The 20,954-nt window shown below is 37.8% G+C and overlaps 4 protein-coding genes across 6 annotated transcripts; 3 read left to right on the top strand and 1 right to left on the bottom strand.

Moving 5' to 3' along the window:
• The first annotated feature begins 3,529 nt into the window (after positions 1–3,529).
• LOC116020662 (cyclin-dependent kinase C-2-like) lies at positions 3,530–9,346 on the top strand. Its single transcript, XM_031261146.1, has 12 exons — positions 3,530–3,802; positions 5,981–6,062; positions 6,146–6,236; positions 6,337–6,366; positions 6,472–6,581; positions 6,690–6,762; positions 6,846–6,966; positions 7,070–7,187; positions 7,465–7,604; positions 7,699–7,756; positions 8,324–8,394; positions 8,584–9,346. The coding sequence occupies exons 1-12, from the start codon at positions 3,693–3,695 to the stop codon at positions 9,098–9,100; spliced, it is 1,521 nt and encodes a 506-aa protein (XP_031117006.1). The 5' UTR covers positions 3,530–3,692; the 3' UTR covers positions 9,101–9,346.
• Positions 9,347–11,393: 2,047 nt separating this feature from the next.
• On the top strand, positions 11,394–13,628 carry LOC116020693. Of its 2 annotated transcripts, none has more exons than XM_031261187.1 (5): positions 11,394–11,552; positions 12,127–12,396; positions 12,491–12,575; positions 12,783–12,891; positions 13,341–13,628. In XM_031261187.1, the coding sequence occupies exons 1-5, from the start codon at positions 11,529–11,531 to the stop codon at positions 13,423–13,425; spliced, it is 573 nt and encodes a 190-aa protein (XP_031117047.1). In that variant the 5' UTR covers positions 11,394–11,528; the 3' UTR covers positions 13,426–13,628. The 2 variants fall into 2 exon arrangements, with proteins under 2 accessions (XP_031117047.1, XP_031117046.1); XM_031261186.1 differs by having other exon boundaries at positions 12,479–12,575.
• A 973-nt stretch (positions 13,629–14,601) lies between these two features.
• LOC116020699 lies at positions 14,602–16,124 on the top strand. 2 transcript variants are annotated; one of them, XM_031261195.1, is made up of 4 exons: positions 14,602–14,892; positions 14,987–15,071; positions 15,279–15,387; positions 15,837–16,124. In XM_031261195.1, the coding sequence occupies exons 1-4, from the start codon at positions 14,770–14,772 to the stop codon at positions 15,919–15,921; spliced, it is 402 nt and encodes a 133-aa protein (XP_031117055.1). In that variant the 5' UTR covers positions 14,602–14,769; the 3' UTR covers positions 15,922–16,124. The 2 variants fall into 2 exon arrangements, with proteins under 2 accessions (XP_031117055.1, XP_031117054.1); XM_031261194.1 differs by having other exon boundaries at positions 14,975–15,071.
• A 557-nt stretch (positions 16,125–16,681) lies between these two features.
• On the bottom strand, positions 16,682–20,177 carry LOC116020691 (ras-related protein RABH1e). The gene is made up of 6 exons (XM_031261185.1): positions 19,888–20,177; positions 18,784–18,854; positions 18,272–18,360; positions 17,947–18,058; positions 17,245–17,335; positions 16,682–17,034 (listed from the first exon to the last, which is right to left on the bottom strand). Exons 1-6 carry the CDS (start codon positions 20,002–20,004, stop codon positions 16,891–16,893), a joined length of 624 nt encoding a protein of 207 aa, XP_031117045.1. The 5' UTR covers positions 20,005–20,177; the 3' UTR covers positions 16,682–16,890.
• Positions 20,178–20,954: the final 777 nt, after the last annotated feature.

Below are 20,954 nucleotides of genomic sequence, written 5' to 3'. Positions count from 1 at the left end.
TTTTTCTGCATCACCAATTAAATCCACACAACTATATATATATATATATATATATATATATATATATATATATAACAAATATAAATAAAGAAAAAGAAGAAATAGTAAATACAAACAACTAGATACATATTTAAAAACAAAAATAAANTAAATAAAGAAAAAGAAGAAATAGTAAATACAAACAACTAGATACATATTTAAAAACAAAAATAAATAAAGAAAAAATGGAAAAAATATAAAAAATGACAAACATTTGTGTCTATCACCCAATCCTATTAGGCATAGCGTGCTATACAAAGATGCTCACATTCTGCTCGTTCTTCTTCTTTTTTCTCCGTCTCTCTCTCTCTTTATTTGTAAATACGCGGATGCAAAAGTATATTTGTATGTTACGAGTGTTTTTTTTAATTACTAAATTTCACCCAAAACATTTAACTTCGAAAGAAAAATATTCTTTAATCATAATGCCTTACATCTGTGATGCAATGTAAAGTATATCGTTTTTAATTGTTGATAACCAATAAAAAGTGTCAAGTGCACTATTTTTACAAGTTTAGATGTTCACTCTTAATTTTTTATAATTAGATGATTTATTTGTTATTTTACAAATACTTTGAAATTAAAGTTAATATAATCTTTTATTCCATGATGTAAAGATTAAGAGGTGACTAAATTCATAAATTTGAAATTAAAAAAAATAGTAATGTCACCACAAATAGTAGTGACATTCCTATTTTTTGAATAATACACTATTTTTCATGTATCAATAATATAACCATTACATACAACCATATTAGTTTTCCTCGTAATTTAGATAATGGCAGTATTGCCCCTTATTACTGTAGATGGGTGAATTGGTCAAAGTAACGCGTGAAAGCATATATTATATGGATTAATTGATTTGATGTTTAAGTTTGATGGACAGGAACGATTATATAAATCATTACACGCGTAGAGCTTTTATGTCACTTTGTAATAAATAAATAAAAAATATTAATTGTACTCTCAAATTTCACTCTAAAATTTTATTCTCTCTCTTGTATTTTGGATGTATACAATTTTTTATTGAACCTACAAAATAGAAATGTTCTGTTCACTTGTCACATAAGGAAGTATAATTGATGGAATAGAAGTTAGTTTATGGGCTTATTGAAAAAAAAAGAAGCTTTTTATAATATTCTATAATTTTTTCAAAGCTAGTGATAGCGTAAATGTAAACGGGGTCTACGATTACGCTACGGATACGTGTGTTACGGGTGGTGAGGAATGTCGTTCGGCCGGTCATATGGTCGGTCTACCGGTCAGCGACTGAGCGGTTCGAAGCTATATCGCTCTACGGGTGACGAACAGTAATAAAGAGTAAGTAGGAGAAAAATGAGCAAATCGCAAGTGTATTAGTGTAGTACTGATGAGTCCTTTTTCAGTGAGGGGAATGACCCCTATTTATACAAAGTGGATTCACTATGCACATGGTGTCTGATATGCAAGTGGAGGGCATATGGGCTGTCACTCCGCAAAATGCGCATCGGTTTGCTCGAAGTGGTTGAGTTGCTCGAGGTGATGAAAACACGGATCCCCTGTTCTCGAAAAGTTGTCGGTCGTCACATCAAGCAACTGTTGCGCTCGTGAGCCTCCAATCCACAAGGTGTGTTGCTTCCGATCATGCCGGGCGACCGTCGACGGACCGTTGGGTGACCGTTGACGGACAGGTTGGGTGACCGACGGACAAGTGATTTACGGATCGACTAGTACATGTGCATATTTACCCATCAGCTAGTTTGTGGGCTTACTCATGTGGCATGCCAACACGCGGGCAAATTATTACGTGGACATGAGGGTTTAAAATACACAATTTACATATTGAATGTTCACAAGTTACATTTAGTATGTAAATGGACACGAGTCTACCTTGTAAGATGGACCCCGATTCATGGTATAACTATTGCATGAGAATGTGGGCAAATTATGCTATGGATCCAGGTCCATGTTCACAATTTTAGAACTCAATATTCACAATTTTAGATTTCAATATACAAAATTACATTACTCAATATTCACAATTTTTTAACTCTATATTCACAATTTTGTTATATAGATTCAAAAATTGTGTTATACTGTTGAATATATAAATATGAAATTGTGAATATAAAGTTATGAAATTGTGAATATATAGTTATTAAAATGTGAACATAGAGTTCTATAATTGTAATTGTTATGTTATAAAATTGCACTTTTCGTCTCTAAGTTATAAGGTAATTGTAAAATGTCTCTGAGTGTTGGTCATGCTCACTTTTCGTTCCTAAGTTATCATTGACATTGTACTTTTCGTCATTTCATGTTTACTTTTCGTCCCTGAGTTATATTAAAATTGTAATTTTCGTCCCTGATGTTTTAGTAGTAAAGAGACGAAAAGTGCAACGTCAATGATAACTTATGGATGAAAAGTGAGTATGACCAACACCTAGGGATGGATTATATAATTACTCTATAACTTAGGGACAGAATGTGCAATTTTCCCTTAAAATATATTTTATGTCAGTGGTCTACATTGTAAAGTGAACCGCAATATAATGATTAACTCCAAGGTCCGCCATCGGCAAATTATTATGTAGACCCGGTTCCACCTTACAAGGTGGCATCGAGTCCAAAATACACAATTTACATACCGAACAATTTACATACTATTCAATATGTAAATTGTAACGGATCCACCTTGCAACTTAGCAATCATTATTACATGGATCATGGTCCACACAATTGTGTGAACTATAAATAAAAAATACATTTTTAATATATTAAAAGTTCATTATTTGTGTATGTAAAGTACATTATTTTATATACTATCAAATGATATATATTATATTTATGATCCACACAACTATATAGAGCATGATTTACACAATAATTTGCTGCAATATGACCCGCGAGTCCGCGACCATGGCATGGTATAACTATTGGCCCCGGTATTGAGGCCTTTCTTTGATGGACTATACTATTTGGGTCTGATCACCTAGAGTAAGCCCAATATCTTTATCAATGTTATTTCCATAAATGAGTTATTCATGATGAATAATCATTCATAGAAATAAGATGTATGACTAATAGTTCATATTATATTTTTATTATATCGATTTATATTTGTTACAATTTATTTAGTAAACTAATAAATATATTATAGAAAGAAATGAGCCATTACTCATATAATGTAATAATTCATAAATAGCACAATAAAAATATTTAAGAATAATCATAATATTTAAATATAAAAATCATATTTTATCTACTCAAGCACTATTTTTAATATTGAATGAGACATTACCCTTTCATACTTGGAGATGGACTAGAGAGCTAGAGTATTAGGTATGTTTGAGTTATATTTTTCTTGTGAATAATGTTATATATATACCTTGGACACCTAATAATTAGAAAGAAGAGAAATATATAAGGAAAAAATAAAAAAAATAGTTTTCCTTTCGTATTTTCCTATCGTAACGATCTAACCTATAAGAGCTATCTGCAAAAAACGATCTTTCATTACTTCCGCCTCCAAAAGTCCAATGTACTGATACTCTTGCCCTCTCCGCGCCAAAGCCTTCCCGTTTGTTCGTTCTTCTTCTTCTTTTATTTATTTATTTTTATCTTCTACCGTCATACATACATATAGAGTGAGGGAGAGAAAGCGAGAGAGAGAGATGGCGGTGGCGGCTCCTGGGCAGCTGAATCTGGACGAATCGCCGGTGTGGGGGTCGCGAAGCGTGGATTGCTTCGAAAAATTGGAGCAAATCGGAGAAGGCACTTATGGGTGAGCTTCTTCCCTTTGTCAATTGCACTAAGCCGCGATCTTTTTTCGTTTTGTTTGATAATTTTGAGTGTTAATCGGAAAAGGCACTTACTTTTCAATTTTATGTAGAAAGATGAAGCAACCTTAGATACATTAATCATGAATGGGAGTATGATCTGTATTTGATTTTTATGTAGTCTAGCTTTCACTCTATGGGGTTTTACCCTAGGCATTTAATAATCTATTTGTGGTTATTTTATAGTCGTTTTGTGTACAAGGACACAAAATTTGTATGCTCCTTTTGTTGTATATTTGCCTTTTCCGGTGATCTCATTATCGTCATTGTAATATTTCTTGTTTGAATTTGATAGTTATCTTGAAACTTCAATTTCCTTTATTTCTGCTAAAGAATGATACTTACTAGATCCCCCTCCCAACCAAATTCTTGTTTGGGGTTACTAGGATAAGACAGTTTTTGTTTTAATCTAGGATTAACTACTTGGTGTGGTGTTACTATTGAGTTTGTTGTGATTATTCTTTTCTTCCAAATCTTTGAAGGATGATGGGGGGGGGGGGGNGGGGGGGGGGGGGGGGGGGGGGGGGGGGGGGGGGGGGGGGGGGGGGGGGGGGGGGGGGGGGGGGGGGGGGGGGGGGGGGGGGGGGGGGGGGGGGGGGGGGGGGGGGGGGGGGGGGGGGGGGGGGGGGGGGGGGGGGGGGGGGGGGGGGGGGGGGGGGGGGGGGGGGGGGGGGGGGGGGGGGGGGGGGGGGGGGGGGGGGGGGGGGGGGGGGGGGGGGGGGGGGGGGGGGGGGGGGGGGGGGGGGGGGGGGGGGGGGGGGGGGGGGGGGGGGGGGGGGGGGGGGGGGGGGGGGGGGGGGGGGGGGGGGGGGGGGGGGGGGGGGGGGGGGGGGGGGGGGGGGGGGGGGGGGGGGGGGGGGGGGGGGGGGGGGGGGGGGGGGGGGGGGGGGGGGGGGGGGGGGGGGGGGGGGGGGGGGGGGGGGGGGGGGGGGGGGGGGGGGGGGGGGGGGGGGGGGGGGGGGGGGGGGGGGGGGGGGGGGGGGGGGGGGGGGGGGGGGGGGGGGGGGGGGGGGGGGGGGGGGGGGGGGGGGGGGGGGGGGGGGGGGGGGGGGGGGGGGGGGGGGGGGGGGGGGGGGGGGGGGGGGGGGGGGGGGGGGGGGGGGGGGGGGGGGGGGGGGGGGGGGGGGGGGGGGGGGGGGGGGGGGGGGGGGGGGGGGGGGGGGGGGGGGGGGGGGGGGGGGGGGGGGGGGGGGGGGGGGGGGGGGGGGGGGGGGGGGGGGGGGGGGGGGGGGGGGGGGGGGGGGGGGGGGGGGGGGGGGGGGGGGGGGGGGGGGGGGGGGGGGGGGGGGGGGGGGGGGGGGGGGGGGGGGGGGGGGGGGGGGGGGGGGGGGGGGGGGGGGGGGGGGGGGGGGGGGGGGGGGGGGGGGGGGGGGGGGGGGGGGGGGGGGGGGGGGGGGGGGGGGGGGGGGGGGGGGGGGGGGGGGGGGGGGGGGGGGGGGGGGGGGGGGGGGGGGGGGGGGGGGGGGGGGGGGGGGGGGGGGGGGGGGGGGGGGGGGGGGGGGGGGGGGGGGGGGGGGGGGGGGGGGGGGGGGGGGGGGGGGGGGGGGGGGGGGGGGGGGGGGGGGGGGGGGGGGGGGGGGGGGGGGGTACTTAAAGGCTCTGTTTGCAAATGATATCAAATATTTGCTACTTTTTGGACTTCTTGTAGTGTATACCAAATTTATTACCCTGTTCCTTTTTTCAAAAAATCCAAGTCAAAACAATAGGTGCTCCATGTTGCCAAAAAGGCTTTGTTTATTTGCTACCTTAGGTAGCTATAGTTCATCCTTTTACTGGCTTTAGCTTGACATGATATTACGTTTGTTGCAGTTGTTAGTTACTTGTTTCTCACAGTTTACATATCAAATACAATAATAAAATTATACTCCATATTTTTCTAAATTACTTATCATAAAAAAGAAGTCCCATAACAAAAGAAGTGTTTGTGTATGGGAGGATAAGCATTATGGTATCATTTCTATCACTTTGGAAACTGTATTTGTGGTTTTGATCATACCAATGTCTAAACTTGTTATTCTTGTTGTTTTGGATTAAATTTCATTGTTTCTATTCTTAATAGATTAAGTATTGCCTATTTGATTTGTATAATTCTGCACATGGTATAACTTTTACCTCCTCTCCAGACAAGTATTCATGGCCAAAGAAAAAAGAACTGGAGAAATAGTTGCTTTAAAAAAGATCCGGATGGACAATGAAAAAGAAGGGGTATATAAGTTTTTCCTCAGTAATCGTGTTCCATATGCCCTCATCCTATGATCAAATTCTTGTAACTTCCTTTATCTATGCAGTTTCCAATAACTGCAATTCGGGAGATAAAAATTCTAAAGAAGTTGCAGCATGAAAATGTCATTAAGCTGAGAGAGATAGTGACATCTCAAGGTACCTTGGGTTTTAGATATTCTTAGCTCATGTTTCCATTGCAAGCTTATGATGGGCATCGTTTTCTCACTAATTCTGATTATATGAATATGTTTTCTAGGCCCTGAAGGGGATGAGCAAGGGAAGCTAGGTACTGAAACTACTGAACTCTACTATTGTTTGTGGAGTTAAATTTTCTTCTTTCCTTATAAAAGGTGAGAATAACATAGCACTCTTTCTTTCTTTCCGAATGCAGATAACAATAAGTACAAGGGTAGCATTTATATGGTTTTTGAGTACATGGACCATGACTTGACTGGTCTTTCTGATCGTCCTGGACTTAGATTCACAATTCCACAAATTAAAGTACTGTAAGCATATCAAGTAAAGAATTTAGTTATTTTCAGATTATATTGACCTTCAACTGCCTGGCTGTTATTGACTTATTGTAACAATATGATATGATTTCTCCAGTGTTACATGAAGCAACTACTTACTGGTCTTCATTACTGTCATATCAATCAAGTTCTTCATAGGGACATCAAAGGTTATTCCTGCCTCCATCTTTTATGTTTCTTACGTTTAATGTTCTGTTAGAAAAGTAAACCTATGTGAGATTCTCTTTTGCAGGTTCCAATCTTCTCATTGATAATGAGGGAAATCTGAAGCTTGCTGATTTTGGGCTAGCACGATCATTTTCTGGTGATCAGAATGCTCATCTTACAAATCGTGTTATTACTCTTTGGTACAGGTAATTCCTAGCTCTGTAATAGCAAAATGGTTGTCTGGCTCTTTGAAACTATTCCGCAAATGCAGTTCCTCTGTCAGCTGGCTAATCTTTAACTTTTGAACAGGCCTCCAGAGTTGTTGCTTGGAGCTACAAAATATGGCCCAGCTGTTGACATGTGGTCTGTTGGTTGTATATTTGCTGAGCTTTTATTTGGGAAACCAGTTTTACCTGGGAAAAATGAGGTAAGGCTCTGTCAGGAATTTTACATTTGACTTTTTTCCGTGCACATGAAGTCATGAAATATTAAAATCCATTGGCCCCTTAATTTTACAGTACTCCTACATTCTGTGGTTGGTGGATTTGTAGGTGTAGCTCTTTCTATAGGTTATTCATGATCTTCTATTTATGCGCATGAAGGAAGCTTTAGTTACTCCATATTACTTTTACCTAAAACACCTGTGTGCTTTTGTTTTCTTTCTTTTTGATTATCGATTTCCTCTGATTAATTGTTTATTGCAGCCTGAACAGTTGAGTAAAATCTTTGAGCTTTGTGGAACCCCTGATGAAATTAACTGGCCTGGGGTTTCACAGGTTCCCTGGTACAACAAGTTCAAGCCAGCAAGGCCGGCAAAAAGACGAGTGAGAGAAGTATTTAGACAGTACGTACAAAAATTTCTAGTCTCCTATTATTTCAATCATCCGATATTGGGACAGAAGTCATAGTTATTTACTTAATAATAACCTTGGATGCAGTTTTGATCGCCATGCTTTGGATCTACTGGACAAAATGCTGACTCTTGATCCTTCACTGGTATCTCTATTAGTTTGGCAATACGAAACATTCTTAATAAATTTATTCTATTCTCAAGTTCTACACATTGCATAGCATTACATACCCGGTCTATCTATTCACGTGGCATACTACCTGCATTCAAATTCCTTATATTGTTTGTGAAGTTGATGTAATTTAATAAATTGATGATGTGGAGTTGAAAATATTGAAATTGATTGATAACTATAAAGGCATTGCATGAATAGAAGACCATCCGGAAATTTTTTGTCGCAATCATGTTTTCTTTCGTTAAACTTCAATATTTTTATGACAATAAATACAGATGTAGTCTTTGCTGTGACAAATACCAGCATGCAGTTTTTAAACACAGAATATTATTGAGTAGCATTTAGGGGTTTATGGCTGAATTTTTGTTCTGTAATGACACTTCCGTGTGAAGAAGACTAGGATCACTTAAAATTATGTTATATCAATATATCATCATCGAAGAGGCACATTTTGAATTTAGATTTTGAATCTTACAATTATTTGCTGCCTTCTAGGCCTCTAGCCAAGTGTTTTAAACTTATGTCTCAATTTGTATAGAGGATATCTGCGAAGGATGCACTTGATGCTGAATATTTTTGGACTGACCCCTTACCTTGTGATCCAAAAAGGTATGACTAGTAATGATCTTGTAAGTTTTATTTCTTGATTTGTCATGCTCATTTTCCTGCTGATCAATCCTGCAGTAGTCTTGATTATGCCATTACTTCTTGCAATTGTGAAGTGTCACCCAAATGGCCAAATTATTAGTGTGTCCATACATTTCTTTAAACATCTTTATCCTTTTTTATGTTGATCAGTCTACCAAAATACGAGTCATCGCATGAGTACCAGACAAAGAAGAAACGACAACAGCAGCGGCAGAATGAAGAAATGGCAAAACGACAAAAGTTGCAGCATCCACATCATAGCCGCCTTCCTCCCATCCAACCAGGACAAGCTCACGCTCAACATTGGGGTGGGGGACCTAATCATCCTATGAATAACAACTCCCAACCTGCACTTGCGACCGGATCTAGTCATCATCAGTATGGAAAGCCTAGGGGTCATCCCGGAGGACAGGGCAGATACCCTCCAGGAGGTAACAACCCCAGCAGTGGATATTACCAAGACCGGGGAGGACAAGGTGGAGGTTATGGCAATGCCCCATATCCACCCGGAAGTGGCGTGCCAAACAGCGGGCCTCGTGGAGTCGGCAGTGGATATGGAGTCCCTCCTAATTACTCGCAAAGTGGTCAGTATGGAGGCTCTGCCGGTGGTAGAGGCCCAAATCAGATGGGCAACAACAGAAACCAGCAGTACGGTTGGCAGCAATAGAAGCGCACCCTTACTTGCACATAACTATTCATCGGTAAGGATTTTCCAACTGGAAATGTATAGACACGATTCATTATTGGTCAAGATTTGATCAGGTTGTCAATTGAAATGCGCATCCATTTTTCAGAATTATAGCTTTTAGGAATAACGAATGTATGTTACAGAAAGAGTCTCCAATGAATTCTTCACTTGAACAGTAATCGAACTGGATATATTAGCAGTGCATATATCATTTTCCTATTCTCACTCTGTTTTAAACTTATCTGCTTCTGTGTGGTAGTTATTTCTCAAGCTCTTTCTTTGATATTAAACTCTAATTCTCCATCACTAGAAATTTGAATGATGAGTGATGGGATCTCATGTTTATGAATATAGGTGTTGCCTTGAGAATATGAGATGAACAAAGGTCAAAGGTCAAAGCGGTGTTGGCTCTGCAGGATAGGTATCTAATTTCAAAAACAAGCTTTGGTCAATAATTTAATGGCACAGCCTTTTAGGTGAAGAACAGTAATGGCAGGAAATTTGCCATTGCCCATTGGACATTTGATTTGATAGCTTAGCTGTAACTAAAAAGAATCACATGAGCATTGATCAAGTTGCCAAGTTACAAGTAGGTAGCAAATAGGCTGGCTATACCTTGTACTTCAACAGCTACACCAACGTATTCCCCTTCATTCCCTCTCTCCTATATTTTACAACAAATCTTTATAGTTTAATGGAATTACTTTGTTATAAGTTTATTTTTCAAAATCTTCATATATACTATAAAAAATAAAAGTACCTACTAACCTACTACACAATATCAATACAACATCTAAAATGCTAAAAAAATCCATTGGGAATAATAATTATCCATTTGTCAAGATAATGGCCATGTTTGTTAAAATAATTAGCCTATCAGTCAATTTTGTAAGTGTTTGATTAATCAATTTTTTGTAACTTTAAAATGCTAAAATTCAAAAAGTTGTCAAAGTAACTTTTTCAATTAATTTTTTGAGAAAAAAAATTATACCAAACAATTATCAGCTAACAACTAATTTACCAAACACTTTTCTATAATCAGCTAATGTTATCAACTGGTAATTATCTCTAACACAATCAACTATAATCAGTTAATGTTATCAACTAGTAATATCTCTAACACAATCAACTAATATCTATCCGCTAACAACTATTTACTAAACATGGTCAATAACTAATTGTACAGCGGAGTATTTTTTATGCGTACACTCTAACTTATATATAGTATCTGATTATCTGCTCGACAAATTATGTCGACATTTGATTGGGATGAGACTCGAATTTGAGATTTTATGGAAAGTAATAGTGATGCTATCAAATCACAAATATGAAATGTTTGATGTAAAATAAAATTTTGTAAGCTTTTCCTTACGAAGGATTATGTTAAAATACATATTTTTGTAAAAATAAATTTTTGTAATTTAATTAGTTTAGAAAAAGTATATAGATGTATGCAGAAAAGCTTCCACTAAGTCAAAATTCTACCATTACCCTAATTGGAAGTCACTACACATATAATGCTATGACATCTTCACAAGTCACATCATTTGATACAAATATTGTTGTTTGGTTGTCTTTACTTATGAATATTGCTTAAATATCATAAATTTGACACCATTCTAACTGATATAATTGTATTTAATTAGTTTAATAACGATATTAATTTAGTTGAGTATAATCTAATGTGACTTTTAGTACAAGTCATATTATTAAATATTTGAAACTACTTGCCATTTTCATTAGTTATTATAAAAATCAAATAGATTTATGATAATGCAGTTCATAACTAACATTATATTTATTTTGATAATAAATATCACATGACATGTCATGAGTAATTGAGTTAATAATAATAATAATAATAATAATAATAATATTATTATTATTAAAGAGCAATACTACAATGTATTTTCTTTATAAAATTTATTGCATGATGCGTAATTGGTAGTTTTTTTTTTTGACAAAATGCGTAATTGGTAGTTAAATTTATTTATTAGTTATTTATCCAATTCATTGACACCCAATAAATACAGACACATAATGTGGATAAAGTTTGGAGGTAAAAATCAATAGGATAATGACGCATTTTCCATAATTAAAATTCTTACTTTCAAAGTTAATTGCATCATTTTCCAATCTTTGCAAGTAGTTTGAATATGGACAAGTTTGAAAAAAAAAATGATTTTGCTTTTAGAAATTTCCTTTTTAATTTTCCAACGTGGCAAGGGGAGCAGACCAAGTCCGGTGGATAATGATATTTGATGTCATAAAAGCGGAGTGAGAAGGGCATTGTTGTCCGAGATGCGTGTCTGAAGATCGAAGCGTGCATCCTTTCCCGTTCGCTGCTTAGACCTAGAAAGGATCACTCTCTCTTCTCATGTAACGTCTTCTGCACCTTTCTCTCTCAATGGCGGTGATTTCAGGCGAAGAGGTATAAGGTTTCTCCACTGCGATTCCCTGCTTGGATCCGTTTAGCTGTTTCTTCTAAGTTTTCTCCTCTGATTTCAGCTGCATTTTGCTGTTTTTTCTGCTTTTCGATCTTCTCTCCAAGCTCTGTTCTGCTTTGCTGTGATTTGTTTTTCTGAATTTGAGCCCGTTCTGTTTGAGCATGTGGAACTGCGGCACACTGCATGTTTCTGTTTGAGGTCTAAGCCTCTGTAGCTGTAGTGTGTATCTGCGTGTTTTATTTTGTTCTGCCGTTATTTTGATGTGATTTCTGGCTTATGATCAATTTGATCTTATTACTTGTTTACTGATAAATAGGTGATAATGCGGTTATTTTTTTTTCGGGAAAATATTTGATGAATTGATTGTATACATTTGTTATTATAATAAACATATCGGAATCACTGGCTTTCTTTTCCTAATCATTAATTTCGTCTTTCTATTTGTTTTCTTTTAGTTCTGTCTAGTGTTCTTTTATCAGTTAGTGTGCGATTGATTGCTGAAAGAGACTATGTTCTCTCTCTCTCTCTCTCTCTTTTTTTTTTTTTTTTTTTTTTTAGCGGAGCCGTGAAACTCACAATTTTGCTGTATTGAGCAATGGAGGTCCTAACAATCAACAATACGAGTCACTTCCGAAACCGTATGAAGTAGAAATTCCGATTACCACCGATGCCCCATCAAGCTGTCAAAGCCACTTCAACCAGAAGATGAAAAATGCAGATAATTATGTCCCATATATTTTGGATATAAATGTTGAGAAAGGAAAGTTGGAAGCTCCTAAATGTGCCTATGGAACTGCTCGGAATTTGAAGACAGAGGATTGCTTAGCAGTAAGTCTCTGCTCACATTTACCAAAGAAATTAATCAGCCAAAGGGTTTTGTACTTTAGAGTGTTGTTTGATCGCATTCCAGAATATATTGCAGAGAGAAATCGCATCACAGCTGGGAGGAAAGCTTATGCAACTCTTAATGAATAATAGCGTTGAGTTACCTAAGTTTGCTTCCAGAGGTAGATTTCATGTCACAGCATCTTTTTGAGTGGATTTCTACCAAATGTATCCTTTTCTTTATTCTTCTAGCATGCCTTGTATTTAAATCCTTGTATTTTAAGGTTCATATCCCCACTAGAGATGACTTCGACAAACTCTTATGTCTCAGGAATCTCTTCTTTAGATAAGATAACATATTTACTAACTCTGCTTATGTTGTGAACCAGACAAATGTGTGACCGAGAAAACCTGTGATACGCTTACCAACAGATTGAGGAAGTACAAGCGCTCAGCGTCATTCAATTCAAGAAGAGTTGTTCTCCTGTTCTCCATTCTGTAAGTGCTAGCCCTTCTAGTCATTCTTTCCATATTTTGAACTTTCCTTTCTTTCCTGAACCATACTGCTCATACAATGATACAATCATACATCCCATTACTGCTCTGATCTGTATTTGATGAATGATCAAGAACCAAGTATCATTACTGAAATTTTCATCCCAATTCAAGGAAATTTCATCAGAATGAACCCATGGTTGTGTTTTGCAAAAGTTTTAACGGATGATGTTTTCATGACATAGTAAACCAAATATTACAAAAGCAGATTTCAAAATGTTTAAGCACTTTGGATGGTGATGCCTGAAATGAAATGAGTTATGATTTGTATGGATTATCAGAAAAATGTTTTGTAATTATGCTAAAGCAAAGATCATTATGAGAGTTTTATTTCAAAATAAGAACATAATTATCACATAAATACTTCTAACACAACTTTCTTTTCTTTATAGGTCAATCATGGGAACAATCATACTGATATATCTAACGCTGAGAGTTAAACAGATTGGTGATGGTGATGGTGCTGATAGTGTTTGATATTTCTATTTCTCAGTTGTGCTGACCATTGTTAGTAAATTAGGTTTGCTAGGAAGTTTTATTATTCCCCTTTGCGTGTGTGTGTGATGTTCTTTCAAGGTAGCTTTATTTGATTTTGTACATAATGCTCCGAACATGAAGTTCAAAATTCAATAGTTATAGTGGTGCCGCCAATATAATTTTGCACTGCTTTTTCCCTTGAATTAACTCTGCAATATGCGCCCTGCCACTTCTATGGATGCCATCAGAATCACAAACCATAAAAATGCGAACTTATAAGTTAGAACTAGGCAGACAACACAATCGTGAGTGTTTAAGACTGCACTGTTGGGTCCTTTTTAAGATTTTATGATTCAAATACCGCATTGACTGATCAATAATTTTGTTTGGCTGTATGATTCCATCCAAGTAGGATTCAAGTAGATCTGGATCTGCCGCTACATAATTGAGTTAGATTCATATCTCAGAGGATCTTTCACCATTGGCATTAGGGTCTCGACACTAATAACGCACGCCTGCGCCACACCTAATCCTGTCGGGTAGCTAAATGGGGCACATAAATAATCTGCGGGGTTCCAGTCTGCCTGAAGACATCAGGCCCGGTCAGTACCTGATCTCATTTACTCTCTAAGTCCGTATTTTGATTATTACTGGGAAAGGCCCTCCTTGCCTCCTTATTATGTACTCCGTATACATATATATATTTGACTTTTCGTAATTTTATGCTAGTTGGATCCAACAACACCGACAAAAAGCTATCTACCCAAAATACCAAAATTAATTAAGAGCCTGATTAGTTTGATTCATAATCACATAGAGAAGACGGGCAGCCTCCCTCTCTGTATTTCCAAAAATTTTGAACTACATGGAGAAGATGTATATATAAAGATAAAAACTTATCCAATCAAACACCCTAATATAGTTTTGCATATTTATCTAGTATCCTCATTCCTCCTCTTGGAACAAACTCTAGCACGCACAACCTCCTCCTTGCTGCTCTGAGTTGTTAGTGTTTGTGGTAGGCTTCAAATTCACATCAACCATATCTTCCTGTTTCGTAGATGAAAGTGTTTCCATCCCTGGCAATGCAGCCGCTATCTTTCGGAATAGGGGCTGCAACATTACACTCCAATTTGAGACTTACCAGTGCAGAAGTTAGTTAAATCNTTTTTTTTTTTTTTTTTTTTTTTTTTTCAGCGGAGCCGTGAAACTCACAATTTTGCTGTATTGAGCAATGGAGGTCCTAACAATCAACAATACGAGTCACTTCCGAAACCGTATGAAGTAGAAATTCCGATTACCACCGATGCCCCATCAAGCTGTCAAAGCCACTTCAACCAGAAGATGAAAAATGCAGATAATTATGTCCCATATATTTTGGATATAAATGTTGAGAAAGGAAAGTTGGAAGCTCCTAAATGTGCCTATGGAACTGCTCGGAATTTGAAGACAGAGGATTGCTTAGCAGTAAGTCTCTGCTCACATTTACCAAAGAAATTAATCAGCCAAAGGGTTTTGTACTTTAGAGTGTTGTTTGATCGCATTCCAGAATATATTGCAGAGAGAAATCGCATCACAGCTGGGAGGAAAGCTTATGCAACTCTTAATGAATAATAGCGTTGAGTTACCTAAGTTTGCTTCCAGAGGTAGATTTCATGTCACAGCATCTTTTTGAGTGGATTTCTACCAAATGTATCCTTTTCTTTATTCTTCTAGCATGCCTTGTATTTAAATCCTTGTATTTTAAGGTTCATATCCCCACTAGAGATGACTTCGACAAACTCTTATGTCTCAGGAATCTCTTCTTTAGATAAGATAACATATTTACTAACTCTGCTTATGTTGTGAACCAGACAAATGTGTGACCGAGAAAACCTGTGATACGCTTACCAACAGATTGAGGAAGTACAAGCGCTCAGCGTCATTCAATTCAAGAAGAGTTGTTCTCCTGTTCTCCATTCTGTAAGTGCTAGCCCTTCTAGTCATTCTTTCCATATTTTGAACTTTCCTTTCTTTCCTGAACCATACTGCTCATACAATGATACAATCATACATCCCATTACTGCTCTGATCTGTATTTGATGAATGATCAAGAACCAAGTATCATTACTGAAATTTTCATCCCAATTCAAGGAAATTTCATCAGAATGAACCCATGGTTGTGTTTTGCAAAAGTTTTAACGGATGATGTTTTCATGACATAGTAAACCAAATATTACAAAAGCAGATTTCAAAATGTTTAAGCACTTTGGATGGTGATGCCTGAAATGAAATGAGTTATGATTTGTATGGATTATCAGAAAAATGTTTTGTAATTATGCTAAAGCAAAGATCATTATGAGAGTTTTATTTCAAAATAAGAACATAATTATCACATAAATACTTCTAACACAACTTTCTTTTCTTTATAGGTCAATCATGGGAACAATCATACTGATATATCTAACGCTGAGAGTTAAACAGATTGGTGATGGTGATGGTGCTGATAGTGTTTGATATTTCTATTTCTCAGTTGTGCTGACCATTGTTAGTAAATTAGGTTTGCTAGGAAGTTTTATTATTCCCCTTTGCGTGTGTGTGTGATGTTCTTTCAAGGTAGCTTTATTTGATTTTGTACATAATGCTCCGAACATGAAGTTCAAAATTCAATAGTTATAGTGGTGCCGCCAATATAATTTTGCACTGCTTTTTCCCTTGAATTAACTCTGCAATATGCGCCCTGCCACTTCTATGGATGCCATCAGAATCACAAACCATAAAAATGCGAACTTATAAGTTAGAACTAGGCAGACAACACAATCGTGAGTGTTTAAGACTGCACTGTTGGGTCCTTTTTAAGATTTTATGATTCAAATACCGCATTGACTGATCAATAATTTTGTTTGGCTGTATGATTCCATCCAAGTAGGATTCAAGTAGATCTGGATCTGCCGCTACATAATTGAGTTAGATTCATATCTCAGAGGATCTTTCACCATTGGCATTAGGGTCTCGACACTAATAACGCACGCCTGCGCCACACCTAATCCTGTCGGGTAGCTAAATGGGGCACATAAATAATCTGCGGGGTTCCAGTCTGCCTGAAGACATCAGGCCCGGTCAGTACCTGATCTCATTTACTCTCTAAGTCCGTATTTTGATTATTACTGGGAAAGGCCCTCCTTGCCTCCTTATTATGTACTCCGTATACATATATATATTTGACTTTTCGTAATTTTATGCTAGTTGGATCCAACAACACCGACAAAAAGCTATCTACCCAAAATACCAAAATTAATTAAGAGCCTGATTAGTTTGATTCATAATCACATAGAGAAGACGGGCAGCCTCCCTCTCTGTATTTCCAAAAATTTTGAACTACATGGAGAAGATGTATATATAAAGATAAAAACTTATCCAATCAAACACCCTAATATAGTTTTGCATATTTATCTAGTATCCTCATTCCTCCTCTTGGAACAAACTCTAGCACGCACAACCTCCTCCTTGCTGCTCTGAGTTGTTAGTGTTTGTGGTAGGCTTCAAATTCACATCAACCATATCTTCCTGTTTCGTAGATGAAAGTGTTTCCATCCCTGGCAATGCAGCCGCTATCTTTCGGAATAGGGGCTGCAACATTACACTCCAATTTGAGACTTACCAGTGCAGAAGTTAGTTAAATCTTGTAATATTCATTTAAAATTTTCTTTATTTTAGAAGAGATGAACAGAAAGTAAGAAACACTTTTTGATCTATATTTTACCACCAAAAGTAGGACAAAGATGACAACAACAATAATAGTAGTGCCAGTTTTCATTGAGGGGCATATGGTATTCATACCTTGATATTGAATCCAGCTTTTGCACTGGTTTCTATAAACATGACTCCGAATTCGCGGGCCTTAGCATCTCCTTCTTCTATTGATACTTGCCTGTTTAAACACCAGACTCACCATTACAGCAATTAGGTGAAATTCCTATTCCTAGTAATAAAACACTATATACATTAGAAAGGCTAATGAAAAGAATCCAATCCCATTGTAATTCTCAGCCAATCTCTCTCTCTCTCTCTCTCTCTTTCTCTCTCAGTTTTCTAATTGGAAGTAGACATGCCATCAATGAAGGTATATAAATCCACTATGACACATTATATTTATCCCAGATTATGATTAGCATTACTCTATACAGTATGGATTATTCAATTGTACATATTCCAAGTGAAAAACTGTTCAATCTTTGTATAGTTATACATTGCAAGCCAATTTTTCCTAATTGGAAACAAGCAAATTTAGCCATGAAATCCTAGTGGAGCTGAAACGAGAGATAGTGCCTTACAGTTTCCAAAATCCATGATTTAGTTAGAAATTTTTTAAGGACGCATTTGCTCCAAATTGGGTTCATTCCCAGAAAAAAAAAAACAAACAACCAAATTTGACTAGCAGAGACCAAACATTTAAGCTACTATTAATGTGTAAAATGAAAACTGCAAAAAGAAGAATCATGTAGCTAATTCATCATTAAGTAATGCAGTTTTATTCCCCACCTTTTATCAACAAGATCTGTTTTGTTTCCAACAAGAACAATGATCACATCACTACCTCGCTCAGTGCGTACTTCTTCAATCCACTTTGAAGTGTTCAAAAATGATTGGCGATCTGCAAAGGTGAGAACTAGCTTATTAGCTATGAAGAGTTGCATTTGATAAATAACAATGAATAGCCACAGCATTATAGAGAAATATAGTCATATCAAAAGAAAATTACTAGAATAGCAAATTCCCATTTTCTATCACTCACAATTGTTTAGATTGCAAAACAATGACAAACTTGTAGAAACTTATAAGGTTAGCACTTCAATCAACTACTCACTTGCGACATCATAGACAACAACTGCAACAGAGGAATCTCTTATGTAGCTTGGAATAAGACTTCTAAATCTTTCTTGGCCTGCGGTATCCCTGTATGAAGTTGGAAATCAAATGCTAGAAAGGTGATAGAGCATAGGGAAGGCTAGTATATGTGTGTGAGTGTGTGTACACACACACACACACACAACTACATGTATTGGAATAGTTCGTAAAGGTAGTTCATCTTAATGGATCAGTTCAACATCTAAGATATAAAACTGTTACGAAGAAGAAAGCATTCTCTATATATGACATCAAATAATGTTCCTTTCAATTGTTACGTTATTAAGCTTGATGGCTCACTTTATGTACAAAAAGAAATCAAGAAAATACTGTATTTCATCCTTTTCAATATCAATAATTATCTTTTTCAGAAAAGATCAAGTACTTTTATAGTTTTTAAATGCCAGTCCTGTTGATTCAACATATGCACTAACAGGTATACATAAATACAGGAAAGAATAAGAACCCTACCAAAGCTGCAAGCGAACTGTTCTATCTTCAAGGTACATTGTCTTTGATAAGAAATCAATACCAATAGTAGCCTGCATTGTATGGGATATCAGCAAGAGCTCCAACATAGGAACAATGCCCATGTTAATATTGGGCTTAGAGAAGGTTAGAATATGTAAGCCCAATATAGGAACAATGTCCATGTTAATACACCATAGAGAAGGTTAGCATATAGAAGCTGGACATTCTATGACAAAGTTTTCCAATTAATATTGGGCTTACAACCACTCAAAAATTTTAAAGATCATCACATCAGAAAGCTAAGGTCTTATGTAGAATCACTATGTTAGCTACTTTATGTATGCTCTCAGAAGGCCAATTATTGTACCATCTCTAAAATAAGCTGATCTGAACATTTAATAAGCTGACATTACAATGGAACCTGTGGTTTTTGTATGCTTATCCTCTTAATCATATAACATGACCATTTACAAAGTCAAATTTCTTGAGTTCTCCAAATTCAAATCCTTAAATATTTCTCAAAATTTCTATTAATTTGGCATTGTATCCTTTTTTTTTTTTTCCGAGCAGTAAAAACAGCTAGTTGATCCACAAACACCTTAACTCTTCACATATTACTGATAGAACAGTGTATGATTGGTACATTTAAAAAAAAAAAAAAAAATCATCCTTTTCACCAAAATACTCCATACAACAAATTCAACCGCGAAAAAAAAAAACAAAGAAGGGAACTCAAGATCCAACCAACTACATTCACGCTTAAAGAAACAAAAGGAAAATCCGACGCACTTAAATGATCTCTCCTGTTGATTGTTGAAACCTCTACGACCTACTTTCTCCAGAGGACAAAAATATTTATTTCTGACGAAAAATTTAAGAAAAATGAATTGTTAGTAATGATATTCAGTCCGATCATCCGAACTCAACCTAAGCGATAGACTCATCGACACCTCAACGAGCATCAACCACTCGAATTGCATTAGTATGTTAACTCACATCTCTACCCGATTCAGGCACAATTTTTTGGCGTAAAATGCTTTTCAATCATTCACAAAAACATCGAAATGCATGCGAGTAACGAAAGCGGAATCGATAGATGTAGACCTGATAGGTAGTGTCGAATTTATCGTACATGAAACGGGTGATGATGCTGGTTTTTCCGACCGATTGATCTCCGAGAAACACCAGCTTGTACTTTGCTAGAGGTGATACCACCGCCATTACGTTAATTAGTTGTAGCTAGCTACTTTGAATCGCGCGGTTTGATTCTTTCGCTCTCACAGTACTCTCTCTGCGTTAGGAGAAGATCGATCAGATCTGGATCGGTGGAACGAGAGAGGAGAGAAGATTAAGGCGCAAAACGAGGAGAGAGAGGCACGTAGGAAGGAGAAGTAAACGATGAATACGCATGCTATGCTAGCTAGCTTTGAATTGCCATTTGCCAATGCATATACCGCGTACAAATGAAACCGCCAACCACCAAACACGATGATATACCGTTACGTATGCTAGCATGTGTGACTATATCTCTAATAATTAATTCTCTAAAATTTAATAACCAATGATATTACGGGGATTTTGTAATTCAGTGTTGAAAAAATAAAGAAGAATTTAAATTACATTTGTTGGCATAGAAAATTTGATAAATATAATTATTTTTATTAGTATATTTGAGTATATTTTAGATTATATTGATATTATATAGTTTGAATATAAACAACTCTTCAAATGAAGTTTATAACTTGACTTTGAATTATTCTCAAAAAAAAATAAAAAATAACTTGACTTTGAATTAATTAAAAACAAAATCACCATTTTGGTTCTTCATTATTATTATGAGTTATATGGTATAAGACTTTTCTTTTAATTTGTTGTGGCCCCTAACTTATTTAGTAAGTCATCAATTTTTTTTTTTTGAGTATTACTGACTCACTCTGTTATAATACAGTATCTGTTAGTAAGTCATCAATTTAATCCCTTATGTAATAAAGTTAGTAGATGACACTTGCGTTTGGGATTTCTTAGAATTTTTTTTTTGGGGTTCTTATTTCTTCATTCCTCTCAATTCCCCTCTATTCAATTGAATTATAATGTCTTCCAGCCATAATAAGGGATTGATGATGACTTATATAAAAATATCTTAAGAATCCCTAAACACACATCACCCAGTA

This window comes from Ipomoea triloba, chromosome 5, assembly GCF_003576645.1.
Source record: "Ipomoea triloba cultivar NCNSP0323 chromosome 5, ASM357664v1".
NCBI classification, from domain to species: Eukaryota; Viridiplantae; Streptophyta; class Magnoliopsida; order Solanales; family Convolvulaceae; genus Ipomoea; species Ipomoea triloba.
This window is presented reverse-complemented; position numbering and strand designations above follow the sequence as displayed.

Bases quoted from the DNA above. Each gene is read 5' to 3' on its own strand.
- LOC116020662 (XM_031261146.1), top strand. From the start codon at position 3,693: ATGGCGGTGGCGGCTCCTGGGCAGCTGAATCTGGACGAATCGCCGGTG. The intron at 3,803-5,980 runs GTGAGCTTCTTC...CCTCCTCTCCAG, and splicing joins ATCGGAGAAGGCACTTATGG to ACAAGTATTCATGGCCAAAG. The intron at 8,395-8,583 runs GTATGACTAGTA...TATGTTGATCAG, and splicing joins TTACCTTGTGATCCAAAAAG to TCTACCAAAATACGAGTCAT.
- LOC116020693 (XM_031261186.1), top strand. From the start codon at position 11,529: ATGGCGGTGATTTCAGGCGAAGAG. The intron at 11,553-12,126 runs GTATAAGGTTTC...TTTTTTTTTTAG, and splicing joins CGGTGATTTCAGGCGAAGAG to CGGAGCCGTGAAACTCACAA. The intron at 12,892-13,340 runs GTAAGTGCTAGC...TTTTCTTTATAG, and splicing joins GTTCTCCTGTTCTCCATTCT to GTCAATCATGGGAACAATCA.
- LOC116020699 (XM_031261194.1), top strand. From the start codon at position 14,770: ATGAAAAATGCAGATAATTATGTCCCATATATTTTGGATATAAATGTT. The intron at 14,893-14,974 runs GTAAGTCTCTGC...ATCGCATTCCAG, and splicing joins AGACAGAGGATTGCTTAGCA to AATATATTGCAGAGAGAAAT. The intron at 15,072-15,278 runs GTAGATTTCATG...GTTGTGAACCAG, and splicing joins ACCTAAGTTTGCTTCCAGAG to ACAAATGTGTGACCGAGAAA.
- LOC116020691 (XM_031261185.1), bottom strand. From the start codon at position 20,004: ATGGCGGTGGTATCACCTCTAGCAAAGTACAAGCTGGTGTTTCTCGGA. The intron at 18,855-19,887 runs GTCTACATCTAT...CATACAATGCAG, and splicing joins AATTCGACACTACCTATCAG to GCTACTATTGGTATTGATTT. The intron at 17,336-17,946 runs GTGGGGAATAAA...GTGTTTAAACAG, and splicing joins ACAGATCTTGTTGATAAAAG to GCAAGTATCAATAGAAGAAG.